Below are 18,618 nucleotides of genomic sequence, written 5' to 3'. Positions count from 1 at the left end.
TCTGAAGCCAAATGCCGAAATGACTGTTTTCTTAAATAAAAGAGAGCCAAGCTGGTCATGCATATGCTCATTCAACAGAACAAAGTGCTGAACTTATACAGCCTTTGGGGGAAGGATCCTGGGGCAGTGGTGTTGGTTACAGATCTGGAGAGGCGTTGATGACAACTTAGAAGTGTAGACCGTGGAGTGAGTCCAGCACTGACTGTCTGAGCTTCACAGCGTAATGCTGTCACTGATGATTTGGCTTCCAAAGGTGTGTTCACCAAAGCAAGTTGTCACTGATGGATGAGAAAGGTTTCAAACCTCTCAAGGTGTTTACTCATTGATGTGGCTATAGAACTGTCAGCCTTATCCTAGGGATGTGGAGGGTTTTGATTCTCACAAGAGAAGAGAGACTCCAGACGAATGCAATGAAGCAAAGGGCAGCAGAGAAACTCCAAAAGGTAATGGAGGAGGAATAGCCCAGAAGTTAGGAGGAAAACAAAGAAAGAGTGAACCAAGTTCAAGTTTCTAGGGAGACAATGAACTCTGGTTGGAAATGCTACTGAGAGGCAGAGTGAGATGCAAGTTGAGCAACATCCATGAACCTTTCAAAAAGGAGGTGCGCCAGTGAGCTTGGCCGGAGCCAGTTCAATAGAACAATAAGCACAAAAGCAAATCGTGCCGAGTTGAGGAGAGGCAGAGGATGGAGAAAGATAATCAGCAAACGTAGCTACTCTCCTTTTGACAGATTCTGGAACTGAAGGTGGAGAAAGAAATATTAGTGGAGGTAAGACATAGAAAGTAAAATTAGAATTTGACCTTAAAAAGCTAGTGCTGGTGGTAATTGGGGGCACAAGCCTCCTAGATTTTCTGGAATTGAAAGTCCTTAACAATCATGGAAAAGAACAGCAGCATCTAATGTTCAAATTCCTTCCTCAATAATCATTAAACAGACTTCCAGCCTCACAACATTAAAACCTTGACAGGACATCTTATGCACCTTACAATAGCTGGTTAAGAAGTTCTTTCATAAACTAAGACATATTTGTCTACAAGACCACCACCCACTGCCCTGCGAATCCATCCCACTAGCTCTGGGCCCCCTCTGAGCCCGACATAGCACAGATGAAGTCCTGGCTCTGCCCAAACACTTCAACTCTCCCTTAGTCGTCTTAAGACATTCCCTCCCTTAGTCGTCTTAAGACATTCCCTTAAGACATTCCCTCCCTCTTCTGTGGTTTGTCTAGATTTTTCTTGTCCCTACAGTTTTCTAGCCTTCTCTCCCACAGGGCTGGATCAAGAATGGGACATATACCTCACCACGCAAAACCCAGTCTCTCACCATGATCGCCAATGGATGAAAGACAGACAAGGGTGGCAGGTGCATGAATTTTAATAAGGGGTCTTGACAGCAGGTTGACGATGGTGATCACTAGCACTCAAGATATTTTTGGCCAGCGGTTCCGTTGGCTCCAGTCATTTTTCTCCTCTCTGACAGAAATACTTATCTTCATGTAGGACTGGAGGCAGCATGGCTGATAATTTAGGCAGTAGAGGTAGGGCTGTTCAGTCTTTCTGCAAGAGGGTCTGCAGATGCCCGTGTTTCCCATGCATCGGAGGGTGTGATGTCTGCCTAGCCAAAACAAACAAATAAAACACAGATAGTTAATTTCCACTTAACAGTGACATAGATCTGAGGGGTCAGGGAGCATAGTCAAAACCTAAAGGGGTAAAATAGTACTGAGATGCCGCTGCACACCTGTTAGGATGACCAAAATCTGGACCACTTGACAACACCAAATGCTGGCAAGGATGCGGAGCAGCAGGAACTCTCCTACACTGCTGATGGCGACGAGAACTGAGACAGCCGCTCGGGAAGACAGGTTGTCAGTTTCTTACAAAACTAAACATACGCTTACCACACAATCCAGCCATTGTGCTTCTTGAAAACTTATGTCTACACAAAAACCTGCACATGAACTGCTTCATGCAGGCAGTTAGAAAATAAAGTTCCGGAGAAACAAAAGCTGTTTCAGGAGGGTAATGGAATTCCAGCGCATCTAACGGGTAGAGTAGCTGATGCCCTCCTGTAGGAACCACCGTGATGCTCACAGTTGTGGAACAGCTTATGCCATATCGCAGCTGGCGATGGCTGCGTTTCCCAGGAAGTAGGAGTGACTTCAGATCATCTCAGCAGGCAGTTGGATCAGTTTCATTTAGCTCCCTATGGACCAATAATCAATAAATAACTGGGTGCTTCTTTGGGGATTAATATTTATTGACTTATACCAACTGCCGCCAATAAAGCAGTCTTCACCATGAAAAAAAATCTGCACGTGGTGTCTATAGTAGCTTTATTCGTGACTGCCAAAATTTGTAAACAACCAAGATGCCCTTGGTAGGTGAGTGGATAAATAAACTGGCACGTCCAGACAAGAGAATAATATTCAGTGCTAAAAAGAAATGAGCTGTCAAGTCAGGAACAGACACGGAGGAATCTTAAATGCATATTACTGAGTGAGAGAAGCCAATCTGAGAGGGCTCACATTACTGTATGATTTCAACTATATGACATTTTGGAAAAGGCAAAACTATGGGGACAATAAAAAGATCAGTGTTGCCGGGGTTGGGGTAGGAGACATGAATAGGCAGAGCATAGAGTATCTGACGGGCAGTGAAATTAATCTGTATGATCCTCTAATGATCCATTCATGTCATTACACCTTTGTCCAAACCCAGAGAACGTACAACACCAAGAGTGAACTCTAGGGTAAAATGTGGACTTTGGGTGATAATGACGGGTCAGTGTGGGTTCACCAGTCGTAACACATGCACCACTGCGTGGGGGCTGTTGATAATAAGGAAGACTATGCATGAGTAGGGGCAGAGGCTGTGTGGAACTTCTCTGTACCTTCTTCTCGATTTTGCTGTGAACCTAAAACCAGTCTAAAAACATAAGTCTTTAAAAAAAAAAAGAATCCCTTAAAAAAATAAATAAAGCTGTTATGAACATTCATCTACAAGGTTTGGGAACTAAACTTTCATTTCTCTGGAATAAATGCCCTGGAGTGCATTTGCTGGGTAACATGGTCAGTGCATATTTAGTTTTTTAAAAGAAAGCTGCCAAAGTATTTTCCAGAGTTGTACCATTTAACATTCTCACCAGCAATGTGTGAAAGATCCAGTTTCTTGGCATCTTTGCCAGCATTTAGTACTGCCACCGTGTTTCATCCTAGCTGTCCTACTAGTTATGTCGTGGACTATCACGTGGTCTTCAAACACGGATCCCTAATGACTAATGAGGTTCAACATCTTTTTGTGTGTCCTCTGTAGTGAAATGTCTTTCTTCTCGTTTGATTGGGTTTTTTTTCTTTTTAAGATCTTATTTATTTATTTGTCAGGGGGGGAAAGAGAGAGAGAGTACAAGCAGGGGGAGATGCAGGCAGAGGGAGAAGCAGGATCCCGGCTGAGTCCCTGATGCAGGGCTCGATTCCAGGACCCTGGGATCATGACCTGAGCCAAAGGCAGACACTTAACCGACTGAGCCACCCAGGTGTCCCTAATTTGATTGGTTTTTACTGCTGAGTTTTGAGAGTTGTTTCTATATTCTAGATATAGGTCCTTTGTCGGATATGCGGCTTGCAAACATTTCTCCCAGTCCGCCATGTGTCTTTCCATCTATCCTTTTCACAGGCCTTCTCGCAGAGTGAGCATTTTAAATTTTGATTAAGTCCAACTTACTGATTTCTTTTCCTTTATGGATTGTGTTTTTATATCTAAGAACTTTTCACCCTAGCCCTAGGTCTGAAAGATTTTTCCTACATTTTTCTCTAGAAGTTTTATACTTTTACATCTTATGTTTAAATCTATGATCCATTTTGAGTTAAATTTCACATAAGATGTGAGCTTTAGATTGAGGTTCTTCTTCCTTCCTTCCTTCCTTCCTTCCTTCCTTCCTTCCTTCCTTCCTCCCTTTCTCTCTGTCATTTTCTTTCTTTTTCTTTCTTTCTTTCTTTCTTTCTTTCTTTCTTGCTTTCTTGCTTTCTTGCTTTCTTGCTTTCCGATGTTCAATTGCTCCAGCACTATTTGTTGAAAAAGATATCTTTCTCCCACTAAATTGCTTTTGCACATTTTGAAAAATCAGTTGGTTGTACACTTGTGGGGCTATTTCTGATTTCCTGTTCTGTTCCATTGACCCATATGGCTCTCTCTCCACCAATATCACGCGCTCTTGATTACCTTAGCTATACAAGCCTTGAAATCTGGTAGAATGCTTCCTCTGACTTTTTTTTTTTTAAGATTTTATTTATTTATTCGACAGAGATAGAGACAGCCAGTGAGAGAGGGAACACAAGCAGGGGGAGCGGGAGAGGAAGAAGCAGGCTCATAGCGGAGGAGCCTGATGTGGGGCTCGATCCCATAACGCCGGGATCACGCCCTGAGCCGAAGGCAGACGCTTAACCGCTGTGCCACCCAGGCGCCCCGCTTCCTCTGACTTTATTCTTTTTCTTCAAACTTGTTTTAGTTATTCTCATTCCTTTGCAGATTTCTCTACAGGCAAGATATAGACAAAATAATCTTGTCTATATCTACAAAAAATGTTACTGGGATTTTGATAGAAATTATATTAAGAGTGTCTATCAGTTTGAGGAGAATTGACATCTTTGCTTGTTGAATCTTTTCTTTTTTAAAGATTTTATTTATTTATTTATTTATTTATTTAAGAGGGCACATGAGAGAGAGAGAGAGAGCTCACAAGCAGGGAGAGGGGCAGAGGGGGAAGCTCACCCCCCACTGAAAAGGGAGCCAGATTCGGGGCTTGATGTGGGGCTTGATCTCAGGACCTTGAGATCATGACCTGAGCCAAAGGCAGATGATTAACCCACTGAGCCACCCAGGTGCCTCCTGCCTGTTGAATCTTACAATCTATAAACATGGTATGTCTCTTCATTTATTTAAATCTTTGATTTCTTTTATCAACATTCTGTAGTTCTCAGCATACAATTGCTACACATGCGTTATTAGCTATATACCTAAGAATTTTATATTTTTTGGAGTGATTGTGAATGGTACTGTATTTTTAATTTCAATGTTTACACGTTCAATGATAGTATATACTAATGTAATTAATTTTTTATTTTTATCTTGTATCTTGTATATGGCCTTACTTAATTATTAGTTTTAGTTTTTGTGAGGTTTTTTTGGTAAATTCCTTGGGATTCTCTACAGAAACCATTACGACACCTGCAAGCACAGTTTTATTTCTTCCTTTCTAACCTGTACGCCTCTATTTCTTTCTTGCTCTAATGCACTGGCTAGAACTACTCATTTTTTAAAAGAATGATCTTCTTCGAAGATTAAAAAAAATTGATCCACACGAGTTGGATGAGTCTCAAGAGCATAGTGCTGACTAAAAAAAGCCAAACTCAAAAGATTACATATGATTCCATTTATACAACACTTTTTAAATGATAGAAATTAGAGAGATAAGAAACAGATTAGTGGTTGCCAAAGGTTAAGAATTGTGGCAGGGTGGAGGCAGGAAGAGAGTCTGTGCTGCTGAGAGTCTTCTGCTGTGCAGAAGGGGGCGCTTGGAGGGCTCAGTTGGTTAAGCAGCCAACTCTTGGTTTCAGCCCAGGTCATGATCTCATGGATTGTGGGATCGAGCCCCGCATTGGGTTCCGCACTCAACGGAGTAAGGAGGGGGCTGCTTGAAGATTCTTTCCCTCTGCCCCTTGCCACACTGGCTCTCACTCACTCTCTAAAAGAAAGAAAGAAATCTTTTTTTTTTTAAGGCGTAGCAGAGGGAAGATCTTTATGCTGATAGAACAGCTCTGTATCTTGATCACACTGGTGGTTACATAACTCAACGCTTGTGATAAAATGTCATAGATGTATGCACACCCATTGCAGCAACATCAGTTTCCTGGTTTGTATGTTGTACTGTAGTTCTGTAAAATATAATGTTTGGGAGGAAACTGCATGAAAGTTACATGGACCTCTCTCTGTACTATCTTTGCAACTTTCTATGAATCAACAAATATTTCAAATTAAAAAGTTAAAATTAAAAAATGATGAGGGTTTGGAGAAAAGGGAACACTTGTGCACTGTTGGTGGGAATATAATGGGTGCAGCCACAACGGAAAACAATATACTCCTCAAAACACTACAAATAGAACGATCATATGATCCAGCAATCCCTCTTCTGGGCACGTATCCAAAGGAAATGAAAACAGGATCTCAAAAAGACAGCTGTACTCCCACGTCCACTGCAGCATTACTCACAGCAGCAAACACATGGAAACAACCTAAGTGTCCATCAACAGATGAATGACTAAAGAAGATGTGGCATAAATATATAATGGAATATTACTCAGCCATGAGAAAGAAGGAAATTCTGCCATTTGCAGCAACATGGATGGAACTTGAGGCCATTATATTAAGTGAAATAAGCCAGAGACAAATACTGCATGGTATCACTCATATGCACAATCTTAAAAAAAAAATCTAACTCATAGAAACAGGGAGTGGAGAAGTGGTTTCCCGAAGGTGGGATGAGGGAAATAGGGAGAGGCTGGTTAAAGAGTACAAACGTTCTGCTATGAGATGAATAAGGTCTGAGGATCTAATGTACAACACGGTGGGCGTAGTTGATAACACTCTCTCGTATAATTGACATTTTCTAAGAGTACAACTTAAATATTCTCACCAAAAGAAAAAAAAAAGATAAATTTGTGAGGTGATGGATATGAGGCATTAACTAGATGGGGGGTATCCTTTCGCAATCAAGTCACCAAGATATGCAATTTAAATGTCTTGTATGTTTATATGCCAATTATATCTCAGTAAAGCTAAAATAAATAAGTTAGAACACACGCGCGCGCGCGCACACACACACACACACACAAATAACCTAAGGAGCTACGCAGGGGTTAAAAGAACAGGAAATGAAGTCAAGAACCCTCAAGTTCAAATTCCAGCTCTTGCTTTACTTGCTGGGCAACCTTTAACAAATTTCTTTATTTCCCTCTTCTACACGTTCCTCATCTGCAGAGTGGAGACTGTAACAGTCCCTAACACTTAAAGTTGTGTTAATAGCTTAATAAATGGTGGGGTGCCTGGATGGCATAGTTGGTTAAGTGTCCGACTCTTGGTTTCAGCTCAGGTTGTGATGTCAGGGTGGCGGGATCAAGTCCCACCTCGGGCTCCGTGCTCAACAGGGAGTCTGCTTGAGATTCTCCTCTCCCTCTTCCTCTCCCCCCTGTCCACTCACATGTTCTCTCCCTCTTTCTCTCTCTCAAATAAATAAATAAATCTTAAAAAATAGCTTAATAAATGGAAAGCAAATAGCGACTGGCACATAGCACTAAATAAATGTTAACTAAATAAATATTGTTTTCATTATCACATAAAGATCCTTTCTGAAGGACCCATTTCTGCCTGTGTTACAACTATGAACTATTAGTTTGGGAAGAGTACCATGAAATTAGACAGACATTAGTCCCTCAGTGGTAGCCAGAGATTTTTTTTTTTTTTTGAGGCTGTGCACACATGGAAACCAGAGACCCAGTTCCTAGTCTACAGCAAGCATTCAGTAAATGTGAGCCATCAATATGATTATTATTCCCCCTTGGGACTGAGGTCTCCGAAACAGGAATGATCCTTTGACTGGAAGGAAAAATACAAATAATGACCATTCCCATTTGCAAATCACCCCCTATGAGCCATTCGATTTATGTTAACTTGTTAAATGTTTACTATAACCTTCTGAAGTAGATGTCTCTATTTTTCCTTCTTGCATAATGGAACGGAAGCTAAGAGAGACAGTGTTCTGGCAAAGGCCCCGTAACTGTTAGAGGCAGAGCAAGGCCTCAGACTCCACTCACTCTGACTCCAAGCCCATATTCTCTCTGAGGTACAGCACTGCCTTCTCCACACGCTGTGTGGCTGGGAAAGGCTGGTACCTCCCTGGACAGTAACAGCTGGAGCCATGGCCCTCTACTGTCATCAATGTCAAATCCAGACTTCTGAACCTGGCATTCACGAGTTTCTCCTTCATTTCACCAACAGTTACCAGCACCCAGCCTTTGCCAGGCCTTGAACTTGGTGGTGGACACATAGGGTCCTTTGTGTCCAAATGGGCTTAATACAAAGTCTAATTTACACACACACACACACACACACACACACACACACACACACACACACACACAGATATCCTAAGCCCTTGCATCAAATAAAAAGGATCTACTCCATTAAACTTTGAGCAGAGAAGCTTTACAAGAGCAAAACCACACCCTTTCTGTCACATCCCCCAGGGATAATCCTTTTCCACCTTCCCTGAGAAGAAGGGCCATTGTGAGATTAGCATCCAAAAGAGGGGTGTATTTAGTGTGTATCTGAGAAGGTGGATCAGGGGGGTTGGCCTGCTTCAGCCTTTCCCCTGGAGAGAGGCCTTGGCACCCAAGAAAGGGCTTCAAAGTTTTGTCAGGGGCTTTGCTGCTCTTAACTCCTGGCCTCCCCTGTCACTGTATGCCACCACTCACTGTATCACCCACGTCTACATCATATCCCTTCCATGTCCCCTCAGCCCCTTCACCAGGAATCAGAGAAGACTCTTTACTATTCCCAGCATTGTCTCAAACCTACTTATGAATGTAGGTCACAGTTCCTCCTTGGACCTCAGTTTCCCCACCTGTGAAATGGGAAGACAAAGGAAAGTTGCCCAGCTCAGAGATTCTCAAAGTTTGAGGGCTATTAGGAATGAAGGAAGTCTGGCAGGGGACTTGGGGGGGTGGAACTTTATCTCCCAAAGGAATACTCTGAGGGAATTTTCAAAATTTCACATGCCCAGACCCCAAGTCCAGAGACTCAGACACGGGGTTAAGTGCCTTCTAAAAACTTCACATGGCTCGATGGTGAGTTCCAAGCCTTTTTCTTGCCTCACCATTCTGTCACTCCCAGGGCCGTCTCTGTGTGCACGTGTTAAGCACGGGGGAGGTTCTTAATGTTGTGGACCGAGTGCCTTGTAACGAATGAATCTGGTGAGGGCATGATGGCTGTGTGTAGAGACATTAATGCCAAGCCCCAGTATTGAGGGACCCTTCGACTCTCCCCAGACCACCTCCCACACTATGAAATCTATGTCTTCTGAAAGCAAACTAACTGGTGAATAATGAGAACCAATGTGAGCAAGCCCCCGGAGCTTCTCTGCACCCTTTTGGACGCGGCCAGCCTGAGCCGTATGTATCCGATCCCACAGTCCTCCAATCCCTCTAGCCCAGGAAGGACCCCACCCTGATTCCTGGAGCCTGGCATCACCCAGCATACAGATGTAAATAAGGTGCTGTCTCAACCGCCGAGGATTTCCATCCAGTATGTGTGTGTTTGGGGGATTGGTGAGAAGTGAGCAGTGAATAAATAATTATATAATAATGTGATATGTGTCATCCCTGCTTAAGCCTGACACTTTGTGAAGCCAACCAGAACTTAGTTGGAATCCCTGCTCTATCTTAGTGTTTTGTGACCTTGGCTAATTATACCACCTGTCTAGGTCCCAGTTTCTTCATCGGTAAGATAGGGATGATCAGAGGGTTATTGTGGGACACCTGGGAGGCTCAGTTGATTAAGCGTCTGCCTTTGGCTCAGGTCATGATTCCAGGGTCCTGGGATCGAGTCCCACATTGGGCTCCTTGCTCAGCAAGGAGCCTGTTTCTTCCTCTGCCTGCCTCTTTCTCTCTCTCTCTCTCTCTGGCAAATAAATAAATAAAATTTTTCTATAAAACTAAAACAGAGGGTTGTTTAAGAATCGTATGACTTCAGGCCCATGAGCACCAAACACAGTGCCTGACACATAAGGAGTGAAATGGGACTATTATTACAGCTACTAGTATTATAATTATTAAGAAATAGCGAAACTGAGCTTATGAAAGGCTTTCCTGGGTAGGGACATCAACTGCAGTTTGAGGGTGAGAAGGAGTTCATCACAGAGATGAGCCTAGTGTGGGGACGAGGTGGAGGGGAACCATGAACAAAGGTGAGGTTGGAGAGGGTTGGTCCGGGAGCAGCTGTCATGGGAGATGAAGCTGGGCCACCAAGGCCTTCAGACTCGACCTTGGGCAGGAAGGAGAGAAAGAAGCCATCTAAGCAGGAGAGTAACATGGTCAGATGACTTTCCTAGAAAGAATCCCTCTGATAATAGACCCCAATGCAAAGAAAATCTGGAGGCAGAGAAATCAGTGAGGAAATATTTCAGATGGTCTCACCAGGGCCTCAGGGCCCAGGTGGCTCTTGTGGGCAGCCTAAGAGTTTCCCCAGATCGCACAGGCGTCGGGAATGTGGAAAGCACAGGTGAAGCAGCCCCTGCCTCTGAAGGGAGCTTGGAGATGGGTTGTGAGCCAGAGCGTGTTCCAAATGCTGGGCACAACCCAACGTGTGTGGGTCCTGGTGCAGCTGTCAGATGTCCGCATATTTAACAGTTCTGAATCAAGCTAACAAGTGGGACAAATAAAATCTACCCCACGGCCCTTTGTGAAATAGCCCTTCATAATGACCTGAAAGAGCAGAACTGAATTTATGATTCTCGGATTCTTCAAAGTTCTGTGCAGGAACAAGACGGCATGAGGGGAACTGGCTCAGGCCACAGCCCAGCTCTCTTCTCCCTCATCCCCAACTCTGCCCTGCACTGTGAGGACTCTCTCACGTAAGACATGGACACTCCAACCTGAACATCCAAGCCGGCCCCCTGCCCCTCAAACAGGAGTGTCCCTGGTACTCCTGCCTGAGGCGAACACATGGTGGGCCCCATCTTCCAGGGGAAAGTCCACATGCTCCCTGGAAGCAGGCCCAAGCAGGGAATTCCAGTCTCCCGCTGCTCAAAGCATGGTCTTGGAAGGAGAGGAGGGCACCGTCTCTAAATGGATATATCCCGCTTGCCCCCATTGACTCCTAACCCCATGAGGAGGGACTTGATCAGAGGATGCCCAGAGTAGGACCAGGATCAGAGGAAGAGGTATCTCTCTTCCCAGAGTCTGAGTAGAAATATTGAATTGAGAACAAATTATCTCCAAGGATCAGAGTGAACCCTTTCTTTTTTTTTTTAAAGATTTTATTTATTTATTTATTTGACAGAGATAGAGACAGCCAGCGAGAGAGGGAACACAAGCAGGGGGAGTGGGAGAGGAAGAAGCAGACCCATAGCATAGGAGCCTGATGTGGGGCTCGATCCCATAACGCCGGGATCACGCCCTGAGCCGAAGGCAGACGCCTAACCGCTGTGCCACCCAGGCGCCCCAGAGTGAACCCTTTCTATCCGTCTCTACATCACACACCATGCTTTACAGAACACTTCTGGTGTCTGACCTCACTGCAGAGAACACAGTTCAGGGGTGAACAACCGTGTTGGAAAAAATGGGCCCAGAGAATAGGATTTGAGATAATAAAGCAAGGAAGACACCCAGGTCGTCTAGATTCCTGAGCAGGATTCTCGAATATGCCGCATGGGTTAGTCTCCTCCCAGGCTAAATTCTCAGTTCAAATGAGACAGGCTTCCGTGTCCCTCAGAACCTAACGCAGCTGGACGGCACACAGCACATATTCCTTAAATGCTTGAAGAAATCAAAGAGCAATAATAGCGACAGCTAAGACTCATTAGGGCTCACAATGTACCGGGGACGGTGCGCTCCATTATCCCCTCTCCCGCTTCCCATGATCCTGAGATAGAGTCTAGGGTTCCAACCTCACAGCTGGGGAAGCTGAAGCGTGGAGGGGGATATGAGCAGAGTCTGACAGCGGTGAATGGAAGAGCTGGGGTGACTGAATGATTAAATCCATGAAAGAATGGAAGAACTGAAGAGTGAACAAACTCTTTTATAAATGGGTAAGTTCATGTGCTTTATCTTTTTTTTAGCACTTGGAAACCTTCTGATCCTTGGGGCTGTGGAGTCCCCAGCATCAAAAGGCATCTCAGCCAACTTCCCTAGAAACCCAAGGATTTGGGCTCTACTCGGTCCCTGTTCACCCCCAGCCTTTTCACTCCTAAGATGGAGCAATTCTCCCACCCAGCGTTTCTCCCCCTCTCTCGGTGCCGGCTGTGACTTTAAGTCTCTTGGCTTCCCCAGATGTGCTCCTCAACCCACTCCAGTAGCCTCGCCTGCAGCTGGTAGATGAGGAACTATCTTCAAGACTGTTAACCATCACCCCATTGCTGTGGCCACACCCCAGCAATGTCTCTCTGATACCTCTTAACCCCTATCCTGCCATCCCCCCTGCCCCACCCTCAATCCTTTTGGAGCAACACTCCTCATGATTGACCGACACAAGAAACAGATTTGTGAGTTTTAATGGAATGTGGGAGTTAAGGAACCTGAAACAAAGCCATTTCTATCCATGCTGTCTATTTATATACCCCTACTGCCAGGTCTGATCCTATGTTTTACTGGTTTGGATGTGTGAGGAACGGTCCAGGGTTCCATGCTTTCGACTGTCATTGGCCGGACTGTTAAGAAACGACTAGGGACACAGCACCGTTTACGATTTGCGCAGCGTATGACACTGTCTTCATCACTTTTGCACACCAACCGGCATTTTCCATCCATCCAACACTCTGCTGTTGGGCACAGGAACAACCATTAAGCAGATGTTAGTATCCCTCAAATGGCGAGACTAGAGGAGGTAGAGGAGGAACAGGGCGGGGGGAGGGGAGACAGTTAAGTAACTAACAGTGAACCCAGTCCCAGGAAAGGGAAGAAGTGATCTTGAGAGGGGAGGGAATTGAGACAATTGTTCCAACCTTGGGAACTCTAAGGCTTTTAAGAAAGCCTTTTTCGGACGTCCTACCCTCTGTCTTCCTATCCCCCAACCTGCTACTCCTAACTTTGGAATCAGTTGATGCCAATGAATATCCCACCTAGTGGAGCTTGGGAATGATGGGAAGGACAATAAACTTTACCTGTAGTATTAGGGGATGGAGGGCTTTCACCCACATTTCAAGAGACTCAGCTCCTAATCAATAGCCTGGTCCCAACTTAAGCTCACCTGGGTGCAGCCACAACCCAATCTCCAATCCTCCTTAACCATATTTACCCAGTTCAAACTCAGAACCCAGTCCAATCTTAAGTAGAACTCCCAACCCTACCCAACTCAATGCCCCTTGAGACAGAACTCCAAGTCAAACCCAAATTTAATCAAGTCACCAACCTCAATCCTGAGCAGCAGTCATCAGACATCCTGCACTATTCAGTACCAACTCCCAACTTCAGCCCAAGCTCCAGTCTACCCCCAGCACCATCACCACTCAACCCAAAATCCCCTCCCTTCCCCCAGCCCACCCCAAACCATCAGGAGAGCCCAACACCTTACCTTCAGCTCATCCTAATCTCCCTACCACTCCAACCCCAAGGTCTTTCTCCCCATCACAGCTCACCCTCAACCTCTAATCTTAATGATGCAGAACCCCCAACAAGTCCCCAATCTGTACCCAACCTGTTACCCCTAAGCCTTCTCCCAAGATCCCACCAGAATACCACCCTGCCCTAAAGTGTCAGGTGCTCCAAAGAGCTACCATCCCACCACCTGGCAAAAAAGAATCAGGGAGAGATGTGGATGTGAGCTGATCATAGGAAAACCTCCCAAAACCCCATCAAATGAGGAAAAGTTTTGTGCTGTCCTCAGTGGAGGGGAGAGGAAAGCAAAAAGTTCGTGACCAAGATCCCAGACACTTGAGAGAGACCCAGGTTACCTGAGACCAGTGGTTTCATGGCCAGAAGGATGACAAGAAAGAGAAAAAGAAACTTCATGGCTGGCAGGTCACAGGAGAAGGAGGTGGCCGTGCTGCAGGGGATGAAAATAAAGTTCTCTGCAGCGGGGATGAGCCTTGCTTTTATTGGCAGGGTTGTGGGCAGTGAATTATAGCAGGAGAGAATTTATATGAGATCAGCCAGGCCGAAGGACAGTGTGTAGCAGATGTCCTAGCAAACACAAGATGAGAGTGTGGGAAACTTGCCAGCGCCCGTGCCAATAGTGGCTTTCCTTCCTGCTGACGAGACAGATTAAAGCCTGTTGGCCTCTCAAGACCCACCAAAGAATTAATTAATTAGTACATAAATATATATTGGGGGGCGCCTGGGTGGCTCAGTTGGTTAAGCATCTGCTTTTGGCTCAGGTCTTGATCTTGATCTTGGGGTCCTGGGATCCAGCCCCGTGTCAAGCCCTGAGGTTGGTGGGGCTCCCTGCTCAGCCAGAAGTCTGCTTCTCCCTCTCCCTCTGCCCCTCCCAACCCCCCCACCTCCACTCATGCTCACTCTCTCTCTCTCTCTCTCTCATAAATAAATTTTAAAATATTTTTTTAAACTACATAAACATCTATCAAGAAACACCTTTTTAAAAAAATGCTTATTCTCAGCTTTCTAACAGAAGGATACATGGGCATATCTGTCTGAACCTTGAACTTGCCAATCTAGTTCCCAGTTCAGGGCTTTAGCATTTGTTATTTGTTCTTCCTGTCAAGTTCTTCCTGCAGACCTTCCCCGGCTGGCTCCTGTTTATCAGTCTTATCTTGAATGTCACCTCCTGCACAGGCTTTTCCTGGTCACCCTTGATAAGGGTACTCCTGCCTACAGTCACTCTGTGTCATTATAACTCGATTCACGACCTGCATAGATCTATCTGTTCTTTTCAATTGTATTTTACATGGTTAATCTTTGTGTCTCCACTAGAATGTCAGAAATCCGCCTTGTAACCCACTGCCCATAACATCACCTGGATTAGGATATTAATTCAACTGTTTCAACAGATATTCTCCCCAAACAAGGATTCCAAAAGATAGACATGAATTTCTTTCTTATGGAAAAATCTGGTCAAGCAGTTAAGTGTGGCAGCTTCCTGACTCCACAGGAAGCGAGAGTCCCCCCGGCTTGACGCTCTGCCGTCCTCCACGGGCCAGAGGGGAGAAAGAAGGAAATGAAGTGCGCGCCTTTCCCTTTTAGGGACACCGCTCGGAATCTGCACGCACGTCTTCCACTCCAGTCCATTGGCCAGAACTTACTCAGGTGGCCACACCTAGCTGCAGGGTGGGCTGGAAAGTTTTCTTCATTCTGGGCAACCATGGTTAGCTAAGATTCAGGGGTAGTCTTAAGTCTAAGAAGAAGGGAAGGACGGATATTGTGGAAGAGCTTGCGACTGCTGACACCCCCAGCACATCGCAGATACTCAGTAAACACCTGCGGTCGGAATAAATAACTTCCGTTGAGAAAGTGACCTGTGAGAAGTGATCTAAGGGGGGAGTAACCCAAGTCCTTCCAGAGTGTAGAGAAAGCACGTGACTGTGTCCCTTCAGTCCAGCATCTCAAGAAGCTGACCTAAGGACTGGGCTTCGGGCAGCACTTCAGAGACTATAAAAGGAGAAGACAGAAGAGAATTCTAGAATCCTAGAAGACCAGGATTGGAGCATGGGCTTTGATTTCACACAGATCTGAACTTGAGGGTTGGCCCTGACACTTGATACCTGTTGCCCCTGAGCGAGGTGAATTTCCTGAGCATCCTACAGTAAAATACAAATCAGAACTCTCCCTGATTTAATTAAATGGGAGGGATAACTTACTTACTAAATTGCTTAGCAAAGCCCCTGACACCTAGTAGGTGCTAACTATTCACCATCGCTATTGTTGTCTTTCATTGTCATTATCATCAGCCTCACATTTATCTTCTTTATTGCCCTCGGAAGGGCGATCATAAACCTCTGAGTGTGACAGAACTGAGGCTCGGTCAGGTGACACGAACTGGCGAAGGGCTTCCCGGGCAGGGAGAAGGACGGACGACAGAAAGGCCCATTTCCACAGAGGAAGGTCAGGAGAAGGGTCGGCAAACAGTGGTGGTTGGGAATGTTTGAGACAGAAGGGGAGACCCCGAGGGACATGGGGCAGCCACCACGTCCTCACCAGTGCCGTGCTCAGGGCTGGGGAAGCCATCCTGTGAGCAAGGGATCGTTTAGAGAGGACTGTAGGGGCACGGTCAGATTTTTATTTTTTAGCCTAGAAAAATCACTCTGGCGGCCCATATTGAAGATAATTGCCAGGCCAGAGGCAAGCAAGGGAAGAGTAGCAAGGAGGCTGTTTCTCCTCTGGGGAGAAATCGCAAGGCCAGCACTGTCGCCAGAAGCGCACGAGCAGAACAGGGGTGAAAGGAGAAAACATCCAACAAGTGCCGTGGAGATGCCAGGCGTTCGATCTGCGCCAGGCCCGGGCACCGAGCAGCTTGTGTGTCCTGGACGATGTCATTCACCGTCCGTGGGACTTGGCGCAGAACGAGACCCAGAGCCGGATGTTGGCAAGCCTGGGTTCTGAAGTTCGTCTCCTGCCTGTAGTACCTTGGAACGTGTTACCATCTCTGAGCCTGGTTCTTGGGCTATACGATGGGGGTAATAACAGTACCGACTTCGGAGGGTTGTTAAGGAGGACCAAATGAGCGAATCCACAGGAAGCCTTCAGTGAGGACACGTAACACACCTGACACTTCCTGACAGCAATAGAAGGAGTTGGTTTATTATTGTAACAGACCAGAAGATTCCAGGCCCCTCCTTGTGACAGTGCTTTGCAGTATTTCATGAGCCCCTTTATGAATCCTTGTAGGCAGAGATGACCAGGAAGCACTGGGGTGATTCAGAGAAACAGCCCTGACTGAGATAAGGAGAAACAGAAAAAGATGGGTTCATTGGTATCACACGTCTTTACTTGGGTATCTGAGTTTATATGTGCTTTGCACTGTGTTTATATGTACGTGTGTGTGTGTAAATTTGTGCAAAGCTGTGTATGCTCACATTTTGTGTATTTTGTGTATACTTTGTGTGCCTGGGTTATTTGTGCGTATTTTGTATATGTGAGTACTTGAATGTTTATGTGTATGTTTATACTTGCATGTCATCTGTGTGTAGGCTTGTAATTGGATGGGTGTGTGTTAGTGTGTTCTCAAGTACATGTGCGTGTGTGGATTTGTGCTCCGACCACCAAGTGCCAGGGCCTAGAGTTCTGTCCAGTTCAGCCCCATGGTCCCCCTTGAGGCCCTACGTGCTCTGACTCCAGAGCATGACAGTTGCGTGGTGATTTTCTGGGAAGCCAGGAGACCCGGGCCAAGGCTAAGGGCAGTGGGCAGCAGGGGGCAGGACTGCCAACGTGGCCAGTGGGGGAGAAGCCACTGTGGGAGAAAACACCAGGAGATAGGGAAAGAGGCAGACCTTGGTCAGAGAGCCAACTTGGCCCCTGGGAACGTGCGGTATCTCCTGAATCCTGCCAAGGCCAGAACAGACTGTGGCTTTGGCCTTTGTAAGGCCTCCCACACAGTACAGCCCGGCCAGTTCTCTAAGACCTGCGCCACCCACCCCCCGAAATCCGCACAGTTGCACTTTTCAGCTGCTGACATGCTGCCCACGCCCCGCAGCCTGAATCCCACGGTGCGGAGGGGAAGGCAGGTGCTAGCGATCGCATTCCCAGCAGGTCCCACACAGGCCATCGACTTCTACTCTATGTCGGCGAACCCTCCCTCTAACCTGTGAGGCTAATAATATGACAAGAAGGGGGGCCCCTGGGTGGCTCAGTCGGTTCAGCGTCTGACTTCAGCTCAGGTCATGATCTCGGGGTCCTGGGATCGAGCCCCGCATCAGGCTCCCTGATCAGCGGGGTGTCTGCTTGTCCCTCTCTCTCTGCCTGCTGCTCCCCCTGCTTGTGCGCTCTGTCTCTCAAATAAATAAAATCTTAAAAAAATATATATGGCAAGAAGGTAGAAGAAAATCGCACCATAAAATCACAGGCGTTCACAGATTCTTTGACTTGCACGCTCTCACGTCTTCTCGCTTTCCCAGTGAGGCAGGAGAAGTATCCAGATGAGGGGCTTTGGCTTGAGAGAGGCGAGATGAGGCCAAGTTTGCATGAAAGTGTGGCGAGGCTAGGAAAGAGGGGCTGGCAGCTGGAGAAGCCCCTACACCAGTATGTCCCTGACTGTGCCCTGCTTCAAGCACTGTGGGTGCTCGGGGGGCGTTGCTTCTAAAAGTCATTAACATGGTAATAGTCACACACCAGTCATGAAGGTGCCGCCACACTCAAGTCCCAGCGAATGCTTTATTTATCTGTATTTTAAGTTCAACGCCAAGACGCCACTTACAAAGTTGGGGAGATGCCCAATGTCAGTTACTGTTGGGGTCTCCTGTCTTCCTCCTCTTGATCCTACTAAGACCCCATGATTTCAGGAAACGAGGAGAATCTGCTCCTTACTTCATGACGACGATCTTCATTTCTCTTGCTCCTCACGCTCAGGCTACTGCGGATGAATTCCACCAGCCGTTCATCGGGCAGTTCTGGGCGTGGTGGGTGGTGAGAGAAGTGCAGGATGCCACTGGCGGGGGGGGTGGCAAGGGAAGTACCAGGAGGCACTCACGTGACCCTGAGGGCACGTGCCCCCCTATATGCTGCACCCAGGCACCCCCGCCTGCTTGCCCTACTCGCAGCCCTGGCAGTCAGAAAGGTCAGCCGTGGAAGGGAACACTCCGAGCGAAGGCAGAGGCTTAGGGGAATCCCTGGTAGCCATCACTTGAGCATCTGCAGACATTCAGCAACTGAATCCCTTTCTACTCTTTGGGTTTCGGCGGAA

General features: G+C 46.4%; 1 protein-coding gene across 2 annotated transcripts; it reads right to left on the bottom strand.

Annotated features, from left to right (window-relative positions):
* Positions 1-1,359: 1,359 nt before the first annotated feature.
* DEFB119 (defensin beta 119) lies at positions 1,360-13,875 on the bottom strand. Of its 2 annotated transcripts, none has more exons than XM_087853695.1 (2): positions 13,721-13,875; positions 1,360-1,615 (listed from the first exon to the last, which is right to left on the bottom strand). In XM_087853695.1, the coding sequence occupies exons 1-2, from the start codon at positions 13,776-13,778 to the stop codon at positions 1,422-1,424; spliced, it is 252 nt and encodes an 83-aa protein (XP_087709821.1). In that variant the 5' UTR covers positions 13,779-13,875; the 3' UTR covers positions 1,360-1,421. The 2 variants fall into 2 exon arrangements, with proteins under 2 accessions (XP_087709821.1, XP_045666581.2); XM_045810625.2 differs by lacking the exon at positions 1,360-1,615 and adding an exon at positions 12,300-12,589 and having other exon boundaries at positions 13,721-13,867.
* Positions 13,876-18,618: the final 4,743 nt, after the last annotated feature.

The sequence above is a fragment of the Ursus americanus genome, chromosome 22, assembly GCF_024610735.1.
Source record: "Ursus americanus isolate L20-20 chromosome 22, mUrsAme1.1.p, whole genome shotgun sequence".
NCBI classification, from domain to species: Eukaryota; Metazoa; Chordata; class Mammalia; order Carnivora; family Ursidae; genus Ursus; species Ursus americanus.
The sequence above is the reverse complement of the archived record's forward strand: the minus strand, read 5'-3'. Positions and strand labels throughout refer to the sequence as shown.

Excerpts from the sequence above, each read along its gene's own strand:
- DEFB119 (XM_045810625.2), bottom strand. The coding sequence starts at position 13,778 with ATGAAGTTTCTTTTTCTCTTTCTTGTCATCCTTCTGGCCATGAAACCA. Across the intron at positions 12,590-13,720 it reads CATGAAACCACTGGTCTCAG|CAGAGTGTTGGATGGATGGA; the intron begins GTAACCTGGGTC and ends TGTGCCCAACAG.